At 53.4% G+C, this 18,073-nt stretch overlaps 1 protein-coding gene across 1 annotated transcript; it reads left to right on the plus strand.

Moving 5' to 3' along the window:
* The first annotated feature begins 3,441 nt into the window (after positions 1–3,441).
* HAPLN3 (hyaluronan and proteoglycan link protein 3) lies at positions 3,442–17,992 on the plus strand. The gene is made up of 5 exons (XM_043434275.1): positions 3,442–3,634; positions 9,077–9,257; positions 12,553–12,921; positions 16,059–16,361; positions 17,016–17,992. Exons 2-5 carry the CDS (start codon positions 9,134–9,136, stop codon positions 17,300–17,302), a joined length of 1,083 nt encoding a protein of 360 aa, XP_043290210.1. The 5' UTR covers positions 3,442–3,634; positions 9,077–9,133; the 3' UTR covers positions 17,303–17,992.
* The last annotated feature ends 81 nt before the right edge of the window (positions 17,993–18,073 follow it).

Genomic DNA, 18,073 nt, shown 5'->3' on the forward strand with positions numbered 1-18,073 from the left:
GAAAGGAAAGGCTACCCACTGCAGTATTCTGGCCTGGAGAATTCCTTGGACTGCGTAGTCCATAAGGTCGCAAAGAGTCAGACACCACTGAGTGACTTTCACTCACTCAATGGGCTTAGACTTGGGCTGGTTGCTGCCGCCACCCTCAGCCCTCGCTGAACCCCAGCATTCTGTGTCACCTGTCCTGGCTGCAGAGAGGGAGGAGGCTGCTGGGGGGCTTGGGCTGGAGACCCACTGGAGGGGTCAGGACTGTTCCCCATAGTTCTCCTGCTTCAGAGCCATGCAGCCCAGGGCCTTAGTTGCTGCCAGGTGAGGGGCCCCTGGGAGCCTGCGCAGTGGCTTCCTTCACGCCTGCCTTTGCTCCTTTCCAGCTCCAGGAAAACAGGGGGAGGCGGCTGGTTTTCCCCTGTGGCAGTTTCCATTTTCTTTGCCACTGGAATGGTGGGTTGGAGGAGCTGTTAGAAACTTGGTGAACCTAGGCAGCTTTCAGAGCCGCGGGAGGCCCCAGGGTGGGGTGCAGTGTGGGATGGGGGGGCGATGGCAGGGCTTTGCCAAAGGGGCTCGGCGCTGCTGGCCAAGCACACTGGGTCCTGGGAAGCCACTGACAATTTTACTCCAGGGCTGGGAGGAAACTCCTGGGGTACCCCTCTTCCCACTCCCTACTCTTAGTGGGGAGCCATCAGGAAGTGGCTCATGTGTAGGGGGGCACACTGCAAGCCAGTGATCTGGAAGGGGGGGCTGGCAGATACAGGAGGGACTGACTACCCGGGAGAGGGGCATATGAAACCACCCGTTAGTCTTGGGACACAAGATGGATTTTCCTGAACAGACTTTGGGAGTGTGCCTTGACACATATATAGGCAGCGTCTGGGCTGCAGATCTGGCCATGTGGCTGCCAAAGGGAGGGTGTGGTTTTGTTGGAACTTCATCAGGGAAATTAGTCTGGAAGTGGCTCCTCCCCTAAAGCTTCTTGGCTGGGCTTCTTGGCTGGGCAGGGATAGAATAAAAGGTGCAGACTGTGGTCTCCAGTTGAACTGGGAGGGTGGGGTTCCCCATCCCTGGGGGCTGGGGTTCTTTCCCATTTCAGAGCTCTCCTCTGTGGAGCTGCATGGTCTGGGTCTAGAGTTGGTCTTTCTGGGTGGTTACTGACTTTAGGACTCCCTCCTAGGAGCATATCCTACAACCAAACTTGTTCAGGCCTCTCCTGGGGACTGGGCATCTTTTCCCCCCTGCATCTCTCCTCTGGGATGGTGCCGCCCCCAGTAAGTCCCACTTGCAGTAAGTCCCAGGAGTCCCACTTGCAGAAGGGGAAACTGAGCTTCTCTCTAGTCTGTCAACTTGTCCCTCTGTGGCATTGGATATTTCCTGCTGGCCAGTTTCACTGGCTGGTTGGCCAGGTGGACTGGTGGGCAGTAGTCATGAACCCTCTACCTGGCCCAGGAGACCCCAGGTGACTCTGGAATTGCCTACACCACCTCTCAGTCCCTTCTTCCACTCATCTTTGCACGCTTGGATATGTTGGCTCATAGCCTTCTCAAAGTCCCCCTCCTGGGACCCTAGATGAGGGTCCCTTCCCTCCTGACCCCTTCTGTCCTTGACTCCTCTCCCTGGGCAGCCCCCTCCACTTCCAAAGCTTTCACTATCACCTCCACCAAGTGGTCACTGTAGTTTTTTATTCCTGACCACAGTTCTGAGAGCCACCTCTTGAGATTTTACCTGCTGGCCAGCCCTGCCACTGGCCAGGATGTTAAACTTGCTTTGCTGTAACAAAACTGATCTTCCCTGCTGTCCATCTATCCCTCTCCCTAACATGTGTGGCTGTCAGCACTGGGACCTGTTGACCTGCCTCTCCCAGGAGTCCAGATACCTTTTCATTCCTGGTTTAAGTATAGTGGAGTGATTAGAAGCACAAGGCCTCAAGTTGGAGAAAAGTGAAAGCGTTAGTCGCTCAGTCGTGTCTGATTCTTTGTGACCCCATGGACTTTAGCCTGCCAGGCTCCTCTGTCTGTGGAATTCTACAGGCAAAAATACTGGAGCAGGTTGCCATTTCCTCCTCCAGGGGATCTTCCAGACACGGGGCTCGAACCTGGGTCACCTGCATTGCAGGTGGATTCTTTACCATCTGAGCGACCAGGGAAGGCTTCAAGTTGGAGAATCTGGGTTCAAATCCTGACTCTGAGTGATCTTGGGCAATTTACTTAAATCCCTCTGAGCCTCATTCCCCACCTGTAAAGCAGAAATAAGAGGACCAACTCCATGGCCTTGGGTTGGATGGAGAGAATGTACATAAGCACTGATGAAAAGCCTGGCTCATCAGGGGCCTCAGAAACTTGGATCATTGTCAGCAAAGCTTGCAAGGGTTTCCTAATTGGAACTGGCATCCTACTCATTTCCCCATCCTATCCATCCTGCACCCAGTTTTCTGACAGCTCTCCTTTGGGGAGGAAACTGCACTGGTTCCCTTTTGCCCATCAGGCTGGCATTCACTTTGGGTGCAATTTAGTCCACCATGGAGAAGGGAATGGCTACCCACTCCAGTATTCTTGCCTGGAGAATCCCATGGACAGAGGAGCCTGGCGGGCTACTGTCCACGGGGTCACAGAAGTCGGACACGACTGAGCACACACACACTACTCCTGCAGCTCTTTGTGGTCTGAGATGCTCCTGGCAAGTCACACACACACACATACTGTCAAGGTGTATTTAGGAAGAGGTTCTGGGTTCAGTGACCACTTGGCCAAGGCGGAAAGACCTCCTTATGCTTGGCTGCTGAGGAACCAATGGGGCTTTCAGGCCAGGCCTCCCGTTGGCCTGGAGGGAAAATTAAACACCCAGTCCAAACAGGCATCCCGGGAGCTGGCTGCCTGATAGCTGTGTTGACAGGTCAGGATTCTAAAGCCGAGTCACCCCTGTTGGAGGACAAGGCAGAAGCCTGACCGCCCCTGCAGGCTGCTGGGAGCACCATCTGCCCATCCTGTGTTCCCCCTTCCCGCCCCCAGGACTACTCACTCAAGCCCCACCTACTAGGGGCAGCCTCCCTGTGCCTGATGCTGAGTTAGCCGACCCGCAGATTTCCTGACGGTCAAACTCTAGGGCAGGAGGGCTGTCAGCGCCCCTTTGCCTTCTCTGGGCGAAAGGCAGGTGAGAACGGTCACCCCTCCCTCACCTGAAGGTGGGAGTCGGCCGTAGCCCACCCGCAGTGTGGAGGTGGGGGGCTCCCCCCTGCTTAGTCTCGTTGCTTTTGGTAAACCGGGACGTTCTACTGAGACCCTCTCTCTACGAACGCTCGTCTTCCACGCCCCTAAATATGACAGCCTCAACTCCTGGGCACTCCCTTCACCGCGCGGCCTGCCAGATGCTCCGCAGGCTGGGGTGGTCTCCAGCCGGTATGGGGTGGTCTCCAGGCAAGTCTGGAGGCCGCCCAAATCTGTCGCACCTCCTCCGTTTGGGGCCAGCCCAAGGGAGGGAAAGGGGCGTGTGTTCCTTTAAGGGGCTGGCCCGGCGGGAGCGCGGGGGTTCGTCCGCAGCCGCTTCCCTTCGGGCCATTCAAGATCCCCGAGTCCGCCTGCTTCCTCCGACCAGATCAGCCCCGCAGCCCGGAGCGCTCGAGCCGTCGAGGAGCCGCCTGGGGACGGTACGTAGCTCAGGGGTGGCCGGGCTCTTGGGGCGCCCTATGGACCAATTCCTCTCTTCCCGCTTCCTCAGCCTCACGCTTCCTGGGCAGGGTTGGGGAAGTGGGCAGAAGGAGTGAGCCGGGCCCCGTGGGGCCGGGGCCGAGTTGGGTTGTGATCGCCGCCGCCGGTCGGGGGCGCCCCGGGCGCCCGCGGGTTCAGAGCAGCGCGTGGCGTGGGCTGGCTTGCGTGGGACCCTTGTGCATAGACCCTGGTCGGCGAGGAGGCCAATTCTGAGGGAAACCAGTGGCCTCCGAGACCACCTCCCGGGTCTCCTCTCTCCCACCGGATCTCTTCGCATCTTATCCCGCAGCCTCCACAGCGCCCCAGGCGCCGGGCTCTGCCTCGGGGCATCTTTTGGGTGCTCATCTGTTCGGGGCGGGAGCGGGGTCGGGGGTCGGGAACACTGCGAGGGGCAGGGGACACCTCCTGAGGCAGCGGGCGGGTGGTCCTCTGCTGGCCTGCTCTGGCCCTCTCAGGGCAAACGCAATGGATGCTCGTGGGTTTCAGGCCTGGGTTCAGTGGGGTTTCTAACTTAGGGAACACCCGGAGCGCGCGGAGAGTAAAGTCCTGGGTGGGAGATGGGATCCTTTAGGGAGAAATTTAGAGCTCCTGAGCAGCCAGGGGGAAAAAAAAACGACAGCGCCGGACACTTGGACCGAGCTCTGTCACCAACTCGCTGGGTGGCCTTCAGCAGCCTGTGACCCGGTCTGGACCTTGACTCCCAGCGCTGACCTTTGGAGGGCCTTTTGCCTTCTGCCGCAGGAGGAGGTGGCCGAGAGGCGCCCTGGCCCTTCTCCCACAGCCCTGCACGGGCCAGCGGGCTGGGAATGCTGGTAGGAAACACCTCCGGACTTCTACTTTCCGGGAACCGCAGGTTTCAAACGGCTTGGGGCACCGAAGTCAAATTCCTCTCCGGGAGCGGAATGATGGAGACCTGGAGGGCAAGGCTGCCCTCTGCTGGTGGCAGGGAGACGTGTTCTGCCCGGTGGTGCAGTCGGGGTACTCGGCTGTAGCTCGTCTTCCTACCAAGTCAAGGTTCAGCTTATTCTGATGTGCGGAGGGGTCCTAAGGCACGTGGTGGCTGGGAAAAGCAAAGAATGGGTCGTCAGGAATAAGGAAATCCACACATCTTGTTTTGGTCACTCCAATACTTCAGTGAGCTGGGGGAAAAAAAAATCACCCCCAGACCGGAAACTAAGAGCTGTTTTGGCTCAGGGCTTAGTTTCTGAACCGTGAATTACCTCGTGCACGGCTGGTAAGAACCCTGGGGGAGCAACGTCGTATGACATGGAATGGCTTTGGACTGGTGGTGATCCCCCCCCCCCCCCCCCCCCCCCCCCCCCCGCCAAGCTCACTAATGTATTAAAGTGACCAAAACAAGATTTTTTCACTATTAAAGAGCAAACCTCAGCAGTGTGTGAATTCCTTAAGATAAATGCTGTCAGTCCTGCAGAAAGTGCCTTTCTTACTGATGTCCCTCACTATTCGAATGCTTGCTACTCACTGTCCAGCACTCAAGAACCGAATAGACAGCATCCTTCCCTGTCCAGATTCCCCAAACTCTTAGTATCCAAACTCTTGCCATCCCATCTGAAGGATGCGAGAGATGTGGTGAGGCAGGAGCGCTGTACTGCTGGTTTAGCCGCTGAACAGAACTTAGCATAAAGTTTTCTGATAAAAGTAGAAACCAGGGACTTCCCCGGTGATCCAGTGGTTAGGAATCCACCTTCCAATGCAGAGGATGCAGGTTCGATCCCTCCTTGGGGAATTACATCCCACATACCTCAGGGCCGTGAAATTCTCCTGGCCAGAATACTGCTCAGATGGTAAAGAATCCGCCTGCAATGCAGGTGACCCGGGTTGACCCTTGGGTCCAGAAGATCCCCTGGAGAAGGAAATGTCAACCCACTTCAGTATTCTTGCCTGGGGAATCCCATGGACAGAGGAACCTGCAGTCCATAGGGTCACAAAGAGCCGGACATGACTAAGCGACTAGCACTACCTCAGGGCAACTAAGCCTGCGAGCAGCCACTAGAGGGGCCCACAACTAGAGAAGCCTGTGCATCACAACTAGTAAGCCCACCTGCTGCAACTAGAGAAGCGCCTGTGTGCCACAGCTAGAGAAAAGCCTGCCCAATGGAAAGAGACCCAGCACAGCCAAAAAAAAGTGGGCAACAACAGCTGAAGAAGTTGCAAAGACATTTCCTCTGTGTTAAAAAACAAAACATTTAAGAAGATGGCTTTACCCTGGGTCAGACTTTTAATTTTGGTAAATCTAGTATCTTTTGGAATCCAGTGCCCCTAAGAACCCACATCCTGAAGGAAGAAGTGTTTGCCCCAGTGGTGGGGGAAAGCTGCAAAGCGGGGATTGACATGCTGTTTTTTTTTTTTTCTTTTTTCTGGATTGCTCTTGTTTCTGTTAGTCCTTTGGTTACAAAGTTGCATGTAGTGCTCTGGTTACAAAGTTGCATGTGTTTTGAGCTGTTGAGTTGTTCAGTCCTGTCGGACTCTTTTGCAACGCTGTGGACTGTAGCCCACCAGGCTCCTCTGTTCATGGGGATTTCTCAGGCAAGAATACTGGAGTGGGTTGCCATGCCCTCCTCTGGGTGATTTTCTAGACCGTCTAGACCCAGGGATCACACCTGTGTCTCTGGCATCTCCTGCATTGGCAGGTGAATTCTTTACCACTGAGCCACCTGGGAAACTCCTGTTTGTGCTTAGGCTGCTTGGATCCGAGTCACCAAGAGGCTTTGTGGATGTCACCTGGGGATTCCTCTTGGATAAGAAGCGAGGCTCACAGTGTCCTGTCATGCACAGCACACAGGGCAAGTCTGGGCCTTGGGCTCCCTGCAAAGAGGTCTAAGGGCACAGTGGATTCTACCCTTCAACTTCCTTCACAGCATTGCTTCTTCTCCAGTAAGAGCTCCTAACTGTTCTGAAAACAAGAATGTTTCCTCCACAATTCCACCACCCTTACAGGCCAATGCTTTTCTTTCTTCCCCTCGCTTGCTCTCCCTTTCTCTGGTTTTGCTGTTCCTCCCCTTCTGGTTTCTGTACACAGGCATTCTTAGGGTCACACACTTACAATCACAGCAGAGTGGCAAGTCTGTGTTCTGCTTTGTCTACCCTAAATTATACCTTGTGCACTTTCCACGTTGCTGCCTGATGATTGTACTCATACTTCCAAATGCCTGCTGTCAACTCTGGTCTTGCTGCCCCAGAGTCTGCTTCCACTCAGCCGCTGGAGGGATGTTTTTAACATGTAGGTCTGATCCTGTGGCTCCTCTGCCTAAAGCCACTACTAGCACCCCAGGGCCTTGGGGACAAAGGACAGGCTGCTGAGTCTGACACTCAAGGGCATCTAGACACTGGTCCTTCTGTCCTCCTCTCCCATGTTTCAGCCAGAGCCTTGGAAGGAAGCAGAATTCATCCTGGATGTTTCCAATAAAGACTCTCGAATGATGGCTCAGTGGTAAAGAAACTACCTGCCACGGGAGATGGTGGGTTCGATCCCTGGGTTGGGAAGATCCCTTGGAGAAGGAAATGGCAATCCACTCCAATATTCTTGTCTGGAGAATCCCATGGATAGAGGAACCTGACAGACTACAGTCTATGGGGTTGCAAAGATTTGGACCCAGTTGAAGTAACTGAGTAAACACATGGCACTTTCAGTAAATGGACAAGCAGGGCAGGAATGAGGGGGAGGTATGTGGGGTACTAGGCTCCTGTGCAAAATTTTTTTTTCAATGTGGACCATTTTTAAAGTCTCTACTGAACTTGTTACAACATTACTTCTATTTTATGTCTTGGTTTTCTTGACTACCAGACATGTGGGATCCCAGCTTCCCGACTAGGGATCAAACCCACATCCCCAACATTGGAAGGTAAAGTCTTAACCACTGGACCACCAGGGAAGTCCCCTCATGTGAAAATTTAAGGGAGGGGAGTGTGCATACCAAAAATCTCAATAATCAAGACATAATATTTTGATGCAATACAAAAAAAAATTGAATCAACAATCTGTAGCCCTTGGGCCAGCTGCCTATTTTATTTGAGTGTCCACTTAAACTGTAAGAGCCCCCCAGAAGTATTCTAGCGTAGCATTAAAAAGATTTTTTTTTTTTTAACCTCTACCTCCATAGTCGTTTCTGGACTGAAACAAAAGCTTTGCAGTGCAGGACTCATCCTCACTGACCATGAATGCCCCTGATATTTTCTACTAGTCTGGTCTCTTCAATGTCATTTTAAAATGCTGCTAACAACTTTTCCAGTTCAACCTTGCAGTTTGAAAAATGGTAATACTGTCATATGGTCCTGCTTAATTTTTTCTGCAGTCTTTTCACTGCCTCCTAATTCCTGCTTGGGCTTCCCTAGTGGCTCAGTGGTAAAGAATCTGCCTGCCAATGCAGAAGACACGGGTTTGATCCCTGATCCAGGAAGATCCCCTGGAGGAGGGCATGGCAATCAACTCTAGTATTCTTGCCTGGAGAATCCCATGGAGAAGGGAGCCTTCAGTACATGGCGCCACAAAAGAGTCTGACATGACTTAGGGACTAAAAAACGACAACACTAAATTCCTGCTTAGGATCTGTTGGCTTGCCTGTTGCCCATCTTGCCTGCAGGGTGCAGTCCTCTGAGAACAGGGACCTCATCTTGCTCATCACCGCTGTTGTCCAGCCGTGAGAACAGTGCCTGGCATGTCAAAGCTGCTCTATCACAGGGTTCCCCAACCTCCAGGATCTAATGCCTGGTCATCTGAGATGGAGCTGATATAATAATAATATAAATAAAGTGCACAATAAACATAATGTGCTTGAATCATTCTGAAACCGTCACCACCCCTACTTTCACCCTGCCCCAGTCCGTGGAAAAATTGTCTTCCTTGAAACAGGTCCCTGGTGCCAAAAAGGTTGGAAAGTGAAAGTCATTCAGTCATGACCAACTCTGTGACCCCATGGACTGCAGCCTGCCAGGCTCCTCTGTCCATGGAATTCTCCAGGCAAGAATACTGGAGTGGGTAGCCATTCCCTTCTCCAAGGGATCTTCCCAATCCAGGGACTGAACCCCGGTCTCCTGCATTGCAGGCAGATTCTTTAGCACCTGAGCCACACACACACACATACACACACTGCAGGGGATCTTCTTGACCCAGGGACTGAACCCTGGTCTCCTGCATTGCAGGCAGATTCTTTAGCATCTGAGCCACACACACACATACATACACTCCAGGGGATCATCCCGACCCAGGGATCGAACCCTCGCCTCCTGCTTGGGAGGCAGATTCTTTACCACTGAACCACAAGGGAAGCTGCTAAATTCCTGTTGATTGAACGAATGAGTAAGTGGGTCCCTGGGCCCCGCTGCAGACTTCTCTAACTGGCTTGTTTCTCTTCTCCTCCCAGCTTGCCCCGGGCCCCAGCCTTGCCTGGACACCCTGGCGCTGCCCGGCGCATGACGCCATGGGCCTGCGGCTCCCGATCCCGCTGCTCCTGCTGGGCTGCGTCTCCGGCCTGCCTTTCTACAACGGCTTCTACTACTCCAACCGTGCCAACGGCCGGAACCTGGGCAATGGCTACAGCGACGGTGGGTGGCCTCTTGGCTCTGCTCTTAGCTCAGCTCTTGGTTTGGCTAGGTGACGAAGGCCTCTCCTGGCCCCTGCAAGTTCCGAGTTGGGTAGGGGCTCAGGACGTGAAGCCAGCAGCCCTGCTCCCATCTGGGCCCGTGCAGTGGTCCAGCCTTGTCGCTAAGATGAGCAGAAGGGTGAGAAGGTTACTCCATGTCTACTGGCCCCTCAGATATGGAGGGCTTCCCTGGTGGCTCAGTCAGTAAAGAATCCATCCGCAATGCAGGAGACCCAGGTTTGATCGTCCCCTGGAGGAGGAAATGGCAACCCACTCCAGCATTCTTGCCTTTAGAATCCCATGGAAAGAGGAACCTGGTAGGCTACAGCCCGTGGGGTTGCAAGAGTCAGACACGACTGAGCGACTAAATCAACAACAACCCATGGTTGTGGAGCTGAATGCACTATAGCACGGTCAATTTTGCTTTTTATACTTTCCCCAAAGTCCTGCCAACTTTTCAAAATTCCGCTTAAACGTGACTTCCCCAGGTCTTCCCAGTGGAAAAGGGGTTTGGAGTTAGGGAGATAGGTTTGACTCTCCATTTTGCCACTTACTACCTATGTGGCTTTGGACAGGTGACTTTTTTTTTTTTTTTTAACTTTTATTTGCATTTATTTTTTTGCGGCATTTCTTCCCCAGGCAGTACGTTTCTTTTTTAATATTTATTTATTTATTTGGCTGTGCTGGGTCTTAGTTGTGACACTTTGGGATCTTTAGTTAAGGCATGTGGGATCTAGTTCCCTGACCAGGGATCGAACCCAGGCCCCCTGCATTGGGAGTGTGAAGTCTTAGCCATGAACCACCAGGGAAGTCCCAGGGCCATAAATTATTGTTTTTTTGGTTTCTTTTGGGATATCTTTTTCTTCTGTGCAGCTTTCTCTTCTGGTTTAGGAATAATCTGACCCTTTTCAATAAGGATCATCTACATGTGGCAGGGGAGCTTAGGTATGGGTTGATACAGCCCTGAGCTCTGTAAGTCCTGTCCCGCATCTTTAGGGGCTTTTTCACCTGGACGTGCTCCATGACCAGAGAATCTACATCTAAGCTCTGAAGTCTGGAATCACTCTCTGCATTTCTGAGCATGTGCAATAAAAATTCAGCACCCTTCTTGGGCCACCAACCCTGCATCCAGCCCCACTGTTTGGCCTGGGAACACCTATCAACACCATTGTAATGACAGAATGGCACACAATATCTTTAAAGTGACATCTTTCAGATACTTGGTGGCTTTCCGGATATGCATACCCTTCATGGCCTGGGTGGTTTCATGAGTGTTCTTAAAAGAAAGTGAAAGTCGATTAGTCATGTCTGACCAACTTTTGCGATCCCATGGACTATACAGTCCATGGAATTCTCCAGGTCAGAATACTGCAGTGGGTAGCCTTTCCCTTTTCCAGGGGATCTTCCCAACCCAAGGATTGAACCCAGGTCTCCCACATTACAGGCAGATTCTTTACCAGCTGAGCCACATGGGAAGCCCAAGAATACTGGATTGGTAGCCTATCCCTTCTCCACGGGATCTTCCCGACCCAGGAATCTTCTTTACCAGCTGAGCCACCAGGGAAGCAGTGTTCTTAAAGTGAACATGAAAATTTGAACCTCTTGATTTTGTGCAGTTTTCTGGGCCAAGTGAATAGCAAACCATTTTTAGAGGTCACTTCAGGCCAGTTACTGGAAAAGCCAGGTGACTTTTTATCAGCAGCTTTACACACCTACTATGCATCATTTGTTAGGTCACATGAGCCTCATAGACACTCGGACATAGGCAAGGAGTTGTTAGGTATGGCTGTTTTACAGCATGAGATTCTCTACAGGGAGCCTCCCTGTCTATCCCTTGTTTACTCCTGAGGTTACCCCCTGCCCTCAGCCTGTGTACCTCTAAGGTCTGAAGTCCAGACCTAAGGCCGTGAGACCATGAGGCCCCGATACGAAGACTCCAGTGAGAGATGGGCCAGCCTTAGCCATAAATCTGGTTCTTGTGGCGCATGTTAGGCCCGGTGTTTATTTGTCCCCCTGAGCCTGACTGCAGTCTCCTCTGTGAGTCCTGGCCTGGTCTCACCTGTGTCTCTAGGTGTTTGGGAAGAGTCGTGGTGGACAGCTGGCCAGAGTGAAGGGCAGGCTGTGCTCTCCTGTGACCAGTGTGTTAGAGAAGGAGACTCAGATGATCTGAGTCCCCCCACCCTCCCTTCTGAGGTGCTCTTGCTGCCAGCTACACCAATTTGCCTTTTGCTTTTCTTTCTTTTTTTTTCTTTTTTTAGCTGAACCACATGGCATCTTAGTTCCCCAACCAGGGATCAAACCCTCCTCCCCCCACTGCCACCGCATTGAAAGTGTGGATTCTTTTTTCCCCCCATTTAAAAAATTTAAAGATATTTAAAAAGTGAAGGACAGGGAAGTCTGGTGTGCTGCTGTTCATGGGGTCATGAAGAGTTGGACATGACTGAGTGACTCAATAACAACAAAACATTTTTACAGTGTTGTATTGGTTTCTGCTATACAGTGCAAATCAGCCATCATTACACACACATCCCCTCTGTCTCTAGCCTCCCTCCCCTCTCTGCATCCCATCCCTCCAGGTCCTCACAGAGCACCAGAGGTAGCCTCCCTGTGCTACACAAGCAACTTCTATCTGCCATCCATGGACCATCAGGGAAGTCCCAGTTCGCATCTTCTGCCTAACAAACCTAGTGGTTTAAGACAACAGCCATGTACTTTGCTCATGGTTTCATGGGCCAGCATTTTGGGCTGGACTCCATCTTTCCTGTCTTGGCTGTGCTCACTTAATTGATTGTGCCTGCGGTGGGCGGGCAGGTCAGCTGGGGGCTGGTGGGTCTAGGATGGCCTCAGCTGGGAGGGCTTGTCTCTGCTCTCTGCGTGTTCTCACCCTACAGGGGAGCCCAGGCCTTATTCTGATGGTGGTTGGCAAGATTCCGAGAGAAAGAGAGGCCTCAGCAGGGCCCCCTGGAGCCTCAGCTCTGAACAAGCACCTCAGAACACTCACTTCCCCTGTGTTCATTTGGTCAAAGCAAGTGGCAGGGCCAGCAAGGATTTCAGGGACTAGGGGTGGTTCATAGAGTCACCTCCTGAAGGAAGGAGTTGTGAAGTCACATTGCAGAGTGTGTGGGTACAGGGGTGGTGCAATCTAGAACTCCTGAGCCTGGCGGGAGCTGGGGGTGAGGGTGAGGGAGGGGGTGGCCCCTGCAGGACTACCGATGTGCCGCCGGAGGTCACCATCTGCACCCCACCTTTCCCCTCAGGCATCTTCAATGGAGTGAAGCTGGTGGTAGAGACGCCGGAGGAGACCCTGTTTTCCCACCGAGGCGCCAACGTGACCCTGCCCTGCCGCTACCACTACGAGCCAGCCCTGGCCTCTCCACGGCCCGTGCGCATCAAATGGTGGAAGCTGTCAGAGAATGGGGTCCCGGAGCAGGACGTGCTGGTGGCCATTGGGCTGAGACAGCGCACCTTTGGGGATTACCGAGGCCGGGTGCACCTGCGGCAGGACAGAGTGCGGGAGGTGTCGCTGGAGATCCGGGACCTGCGACTGGAGGACTATGGACGCTACCGCTGCGAGGTCATCGATGGGCTGGAGGATGAGAGTGGCCTGGTAGAGTTGGAGCTTCGGGGTGAGACCCTGACCGTGGCTGGGTCCTGGGGGCTGTGGGGAGAAGGCCTGAGAAAGCATCTAGACCTCTGTGCTTCTGGCAGATAAAGCATTTAATCCTCAGAACAGCCCCATGAGGAAGCTCCTGTTATTCTCACCCGCAACTTATGGATGAGAAAACTGAGGCACAGAGAGGTCAAGTCACTTACCTAAGGTCACACAGCTCATACATGGCTGAGTAGGGGTTTGACCCCAGGCAGTCAGACTCCAGAATCCTCTGCTCTCTGCTCCCTCTTGCTCACGTCCTATTCAGAGAGAGGGAGACAGGAGCTGGTGACACAGCTCATTGAGTCAGAGCTGAAATTCACACAGGGTTGGCAGGAGACACAAATGAGGCAGCCCAGGGTGGGTGATCAGGAGTGGTGGGGACGGGGGCCACTCCTGAGCCCTCCTACTCAGGCCCAGCTGATGATGCTACACCAGAAGCAAGCCCAGTGCAGCCCAGTTTTCTTTCTTTCTTTCAAATATTTACTTATTTGACTGCATTGGGTCTTAGTTTCAATGCAAGGGGTCTTTGTCATGGTGCACAGGCTCTAGAGCAGTTGGGCTTAGTTGCACCAAGTAATGTGGGATCTTAGTTCCCCAACCACGGATCGAACCCACGTTTCCTGCATTGCAAGGCAGATTCTTTACCACTGGACCACCAGGAAAGTCCCTGCAGCCAGATTTTCTGATTTGATAAGAGAAGCTTTATTCATGTGTGAAACCTCTGGATTTTTATGTAGAAATCGCCTAACTAAAAAAAAAAAAAAAAAAAAAAACCAACCAGTGCTGTCCAAAGCTGCCAGCTGTGGTCTCCACATGACTTCTGCCTTCTCTGACCCTAGGCTGGGGCTGTGTGTCCTCAGACCTCTCCTGCCTGTTAGGGAGGCTGCCGGGAGGGTATAGAGGGAAGGCTGATCTGACTCCATGTCTGCCCCGTCCTAGCTGTGGCACTCCAGATCAGTGCCTTCCCCCAGAGCTCCAGTCCTGTCACATGTGAAATGAAGAATAAGGGTAGTTCCTCCTTCACCTCCTTTGAGGAGATGAGGATAGAATGTGGCTCAAGGGCTTGTCAATCAGAGGCGGACCTTGCCACCAGCAGCCACCTGCCCAGTCCATGGGGCTTAGATGGTGGCCCAGAGGGGCCATGTTCCTTGTCCCTGATGTTGGGGATGGTGTGGGATGTGTGCGAGCCGGTCAGAGCCAGTTGTCTGGGGGCCGCGGGGGCAGCCTAGAGAAGCAGGGAGTCCTCACCTTTTTGGGGGTACACTTTTATTTCCTTTTTATTAATTTTTATTGGAGTATAGTGTCTTTACAATGTTGTGCTGTTTTTTTTTGCTGCACAGAAGAGGGAATCAGCCGTACGTATTCGTGTATCCTCTCTGTTTTAGATTTGCTTCCCCTTTAGGTCAGCGCAGAGCCCTGAGTCGAGTTCCCCATGCTGCACGGCAGGGTCTCATTAGATTTCTGTTTTATACGTAATAGTGTGTGTATCACACAATGCGTTTGTGTCAGTCCCAATCCAGGGAACCCTCACTCCAGGCCCTGCCTTTGAACAGCGCCAGCCCCAGGCCCTAGGGATACCCCTTCTCCTTAAGGTTTCATCTGACTTGGTAGAGACTGAGTCCGGGGGAGTTAACATTTTTTATTACAGTCAAGTTTCAAACATGGAATTTTGAGGGAGCCTGTGGCACCTCCCAGACTATGGCACCAGAAAGGGAAGCCACCTGCTCAGGACCTCCCTGACCTCGAGTCTCCTTTAATAAGACCTTTTTCCACCCCTCCTCTTCCCCTGGAGCTTCCCTCATGGCTCAGGTGGTAAAGGATTTGCCTGCAATGCGGGAGACCCCGGTTTGATTCCTGGGTGGGGAAGATCCCTTGGAGAAGGAAATAGCAACCCCATTCTTGCCTGGAGAATCCCATGGACAGAAGACTCTGGCAGGCTACCGTTCACAGGGTCACAGTCAGACATGACTGAGTCACTAACACTTTCACTGTCTTCTTTCCTTGTCCTGTGAAAGTTGTCTGTCACATGAGGGACATTTCTTCCATCCTCCTCTGAAGCTTCCATATTAATGTTAACATAGACGATGAGGTCTCAGCTTCTGAGTCAGAGCCCAACAATGCCTATCTCCTGTAGGTGGCAGCACCTCCTCACTGGTGTCTTACTTCAGGCTGCAGTAACCAACACAGCCCTGGGGACCTCTGAACAACAGCAATTCATTTCACATAGTTCTAGAGGCTGGAAGTCCCACACCAGGGTGCCAGGTCGCAGACTTCTGTGTCCTCACAACGGTGGAAGGGGCTTGGGGGGAACTCTCTGGGGTGTCTTTTTTAAGGGTACTAAAACTAAGACTCCACCCTCATGACCTAATCACCTCCCAAAAGCGCCATCTCCTGATACCATCATATTGTGCATTAGGATTTATTTATTTAGCTGCACTGTGAGACTTGCAGGATCTTAGTCCCCTGACCAGGGATTGATCCTGAGCCCTGGCAGTGAAAGCACCATTTGCTAACCACTGGACTGCCAGGGGGAATTCCTGGGCATTAGGATTTAAACATCTGTATTGAGACCGTGGGCTTCCTCAGTGGCTCAGTGGTAAAGAATCCTCCTGCAATGTAGGAGACGTAGGGGACAAAGCTTCAATCCCTGGGTTGAGAAGATCCCCTAGAGATGGAAATGGCAGCTCACTCCAGGATTCTTGCCTGGAAGAATAGGCAGGAGCCCATCGGGCTCCAGCCTGTGGGGTCACAAAGAGTCAACCGAGTGACTTGGTAGGCATAGCACTGGGGTTCTTGGCACAGCCCTGTGGATTAGGTATTAATCCTGTTCTGTAATTGGGGATATTATTTGACTGACTCATTCATTCCTTTAACAAGTTAGTAGATTTCTGAGAGCTGCTGTGTGCCTGTCTAGCTTTGGGAGGGAGATGTAAAGCAGATATTGGTTCTGCGTTGGACTTGGACAGTGGACAGGAGGTGACAGGTTTGTAGAGCTTTACTGAGGGACTGTGTGTGTGTGTGTGTTGAGGGAAGCCTCTGTCTCAGTGGAGGTGGGTCTCCCATCGCCGGGCCCTGCCCACCCATTCAAGCCCCCTTTTCCGCCCTCCCCAGGTGTGGTCTTTCCTTACCAGCACCCCCAAGGGCGCTACAAGTTCAACTTCCACGAAGCCCAGCAGGCCTGCGAGGAGCAGGATGCGGTGGTGGCCTCCTTCGAGCAGCTGTTCCGGGCCTGGGAGGAGGGCCTGGACTGGTGCAACGCAGGCTGGCTGCAGGACGCCTCGGTGCAGTACCCCATCACGCAGGCCCGGCACCCCTGTGGAGGCCCGGGCCTGGCCCCCGGCGTGCGCAGCTACGGCCCGCGCCACCACCGCCTGCACCGCTACGACGTCTTCTGCTTCGCTGTTGCCCTCAGGGGTGAGTCGACTGGCCACGCATGGGCCTGCGGGTGGGAGGGCAGCGTCTGGGGGGACCTGCAGTCCTCTCGGCCCACCCTGCTGGTGCTTCCAGCTGAAGCCCTGTCCAACTGAGTGCCTTGATGCTGCTGCTTCACACCGATCATCAGTTTAGTCATTCACCTAACATTCCCTGAGTGCCTACTAGGTGTTGGGTCATCATAGACACAGAAAACACAGTCTGCCCTCACAAAGGAGCTCATTTCATGGGAAGATACATGAATAAAAACAAATTGGTTCAGTGCCATATCCCAGCTTGGGACATAGTAGGTGCTCAGTAAATGGCTGAACAGATGAGAGACTCTTGATTGGTCCAGCAGAGGTGGGGCGCCCTCCTAGAGTAAAATTAGGAAAGGCTGGGGCAGAGTACAGATCTGACTGTGGGGAACCCAGCCCCATGGCATGTGGGATGATGCTTTTGGAGAGGGGCTGAGATTTGGGAAGGGGCCCCTGACAGTCTCCACTGCAGATGCTCCATAGCATGGCAGCTCCCTAAGCGCAGAGAGTTAACAGGTCTTTGGGGGCTGGGTGGTGGGGTCTGCATGGGCTTGCCTTGCCCCAGGCCCTCTCTGGCTGCACCCTCCGCTTCTCCATCCTCACGCCCCGCATCCCACAGGGCAGGTGTACTACCTGGAGCACCCTGAGAAGCTGACGCTGACAGAGGCAAGGGAGGCCTGCCGGGAAGATGGCGCTCAGATCGCGAAGGTGGGCCAGCTCTTTGCAGCCTGGAAGTTCCGTGGCCTGGACCGCTGCGATGCTGGCTGGCTGGCAGATGGCAGTGCCCGCTACCCTGTGGCTCACCCACGTTCCAACTGTGGGACCCTGGAGCCTGGGGTCCGAAGCTTTGGCTTCCCAGACCCACACAGCCGCAAGTACGGTGTCTATTGCTACCGGCCGCGCTAGCGCCGGGGTCTCAGCTCTGTTCCCGCCCCTGCCCCCTCCCCTTGCGGGCTGTATTTATTGAGTAGTTCATTTTCCCTTACAGGTTGGGGCAATTTTCATCTTGTTTTTATGCTTTCCAACTTAAAATTTTTTTTAATATTATTTTTTGGGTAAATCCCACAGATCCCATATCATCCCTTTACTCAGGTGGACACCCAAAGGCTCTCACCCTCCCTGAATCCTCCTGCCTCGCTCCTCCGGGACGTTTGAGGTCCTTGGGCTCATGAGAGCTCTCTGCCACCGCTGAGTCCATCCCCTCTCCTGGCCCTGGGGAGGCTGCTCTCAGAGCCGGCAGTGGCTCCCAGAGGAGCCAGGGCTGCGACCTGTCCTCTGCCTCTGCCTGGGGATGAGAGGGCAGCCAGGTGGCTCTGGAGCTGGGGTCCGGGCCTGGTGGTCTCCTGCCCCTCGTACTTCTTTGGGGAGCAGCTGGCCCACGTCGGCATGGCAGAGGAGCCTGGGAGGGAAGCGGGTCCCTGGGCTTCCATGTGACGTCCCAGGGAAGGAAGAGAGTTCCCTCCCCATGTTTTCCTTCTCTCTTGGCTCCAAAGAGTCTGTGTTTTGTTCTCATTTTTCCCTGTTTGGCGAGTGGCCCTCGGGTCTGTGTACTATTTTGGACAATAAATGGTGCTGTGACTCCTCCCTCCATCCTGAGCCTTCCTCTGTGTCTCGCTCTTTTTTTTTTTTTTTAATATTTGCTTCTTTACTTATTTGGCTGCACCAGGTCTTAGTTGT

The sequence above is a fragment of the Cervus canadensis genome, chromosome 17, assembly GCF_019320065.1.
Source record: "Cervus canadensis isolate Bull #8, Minnesota chromosome 17, ASM1932006v1, whole genome shotgun sequence".
Classification (NCBI taxonomy): Eukaryota; Metazoa; Chordata; class Mammalia; order Artiodactyla; family Cervidae; genus Cervus; species Cervus canadensis.

Excerpts from the sequence above, each read along its gene's own strand:
- HAPLN3 (XM_043434275.1), top strand. The coding sequence starts at position 9,134 with ATGGGCCTGCGGCTCCCGATCCCGCTGCTCCTGCTGGGCTGCGTCTCC. Across the intron at positions 12,922-16,058 it reads GGTAGAGTTGGAGCTTCGGG|GTGTGGTCTTTCCTTACCAG; the intron begins GTGAGACCCTGA and ends CGCCCTCCCCAG. Across the intron at positions 16,362-17,015 it reads CTTCGCTGTTGCCCTCAGGG|GGCAGGTGTACTACCTGGAG; the intron begins GTGAGTCGACTG and ends CGCATCCCACAG.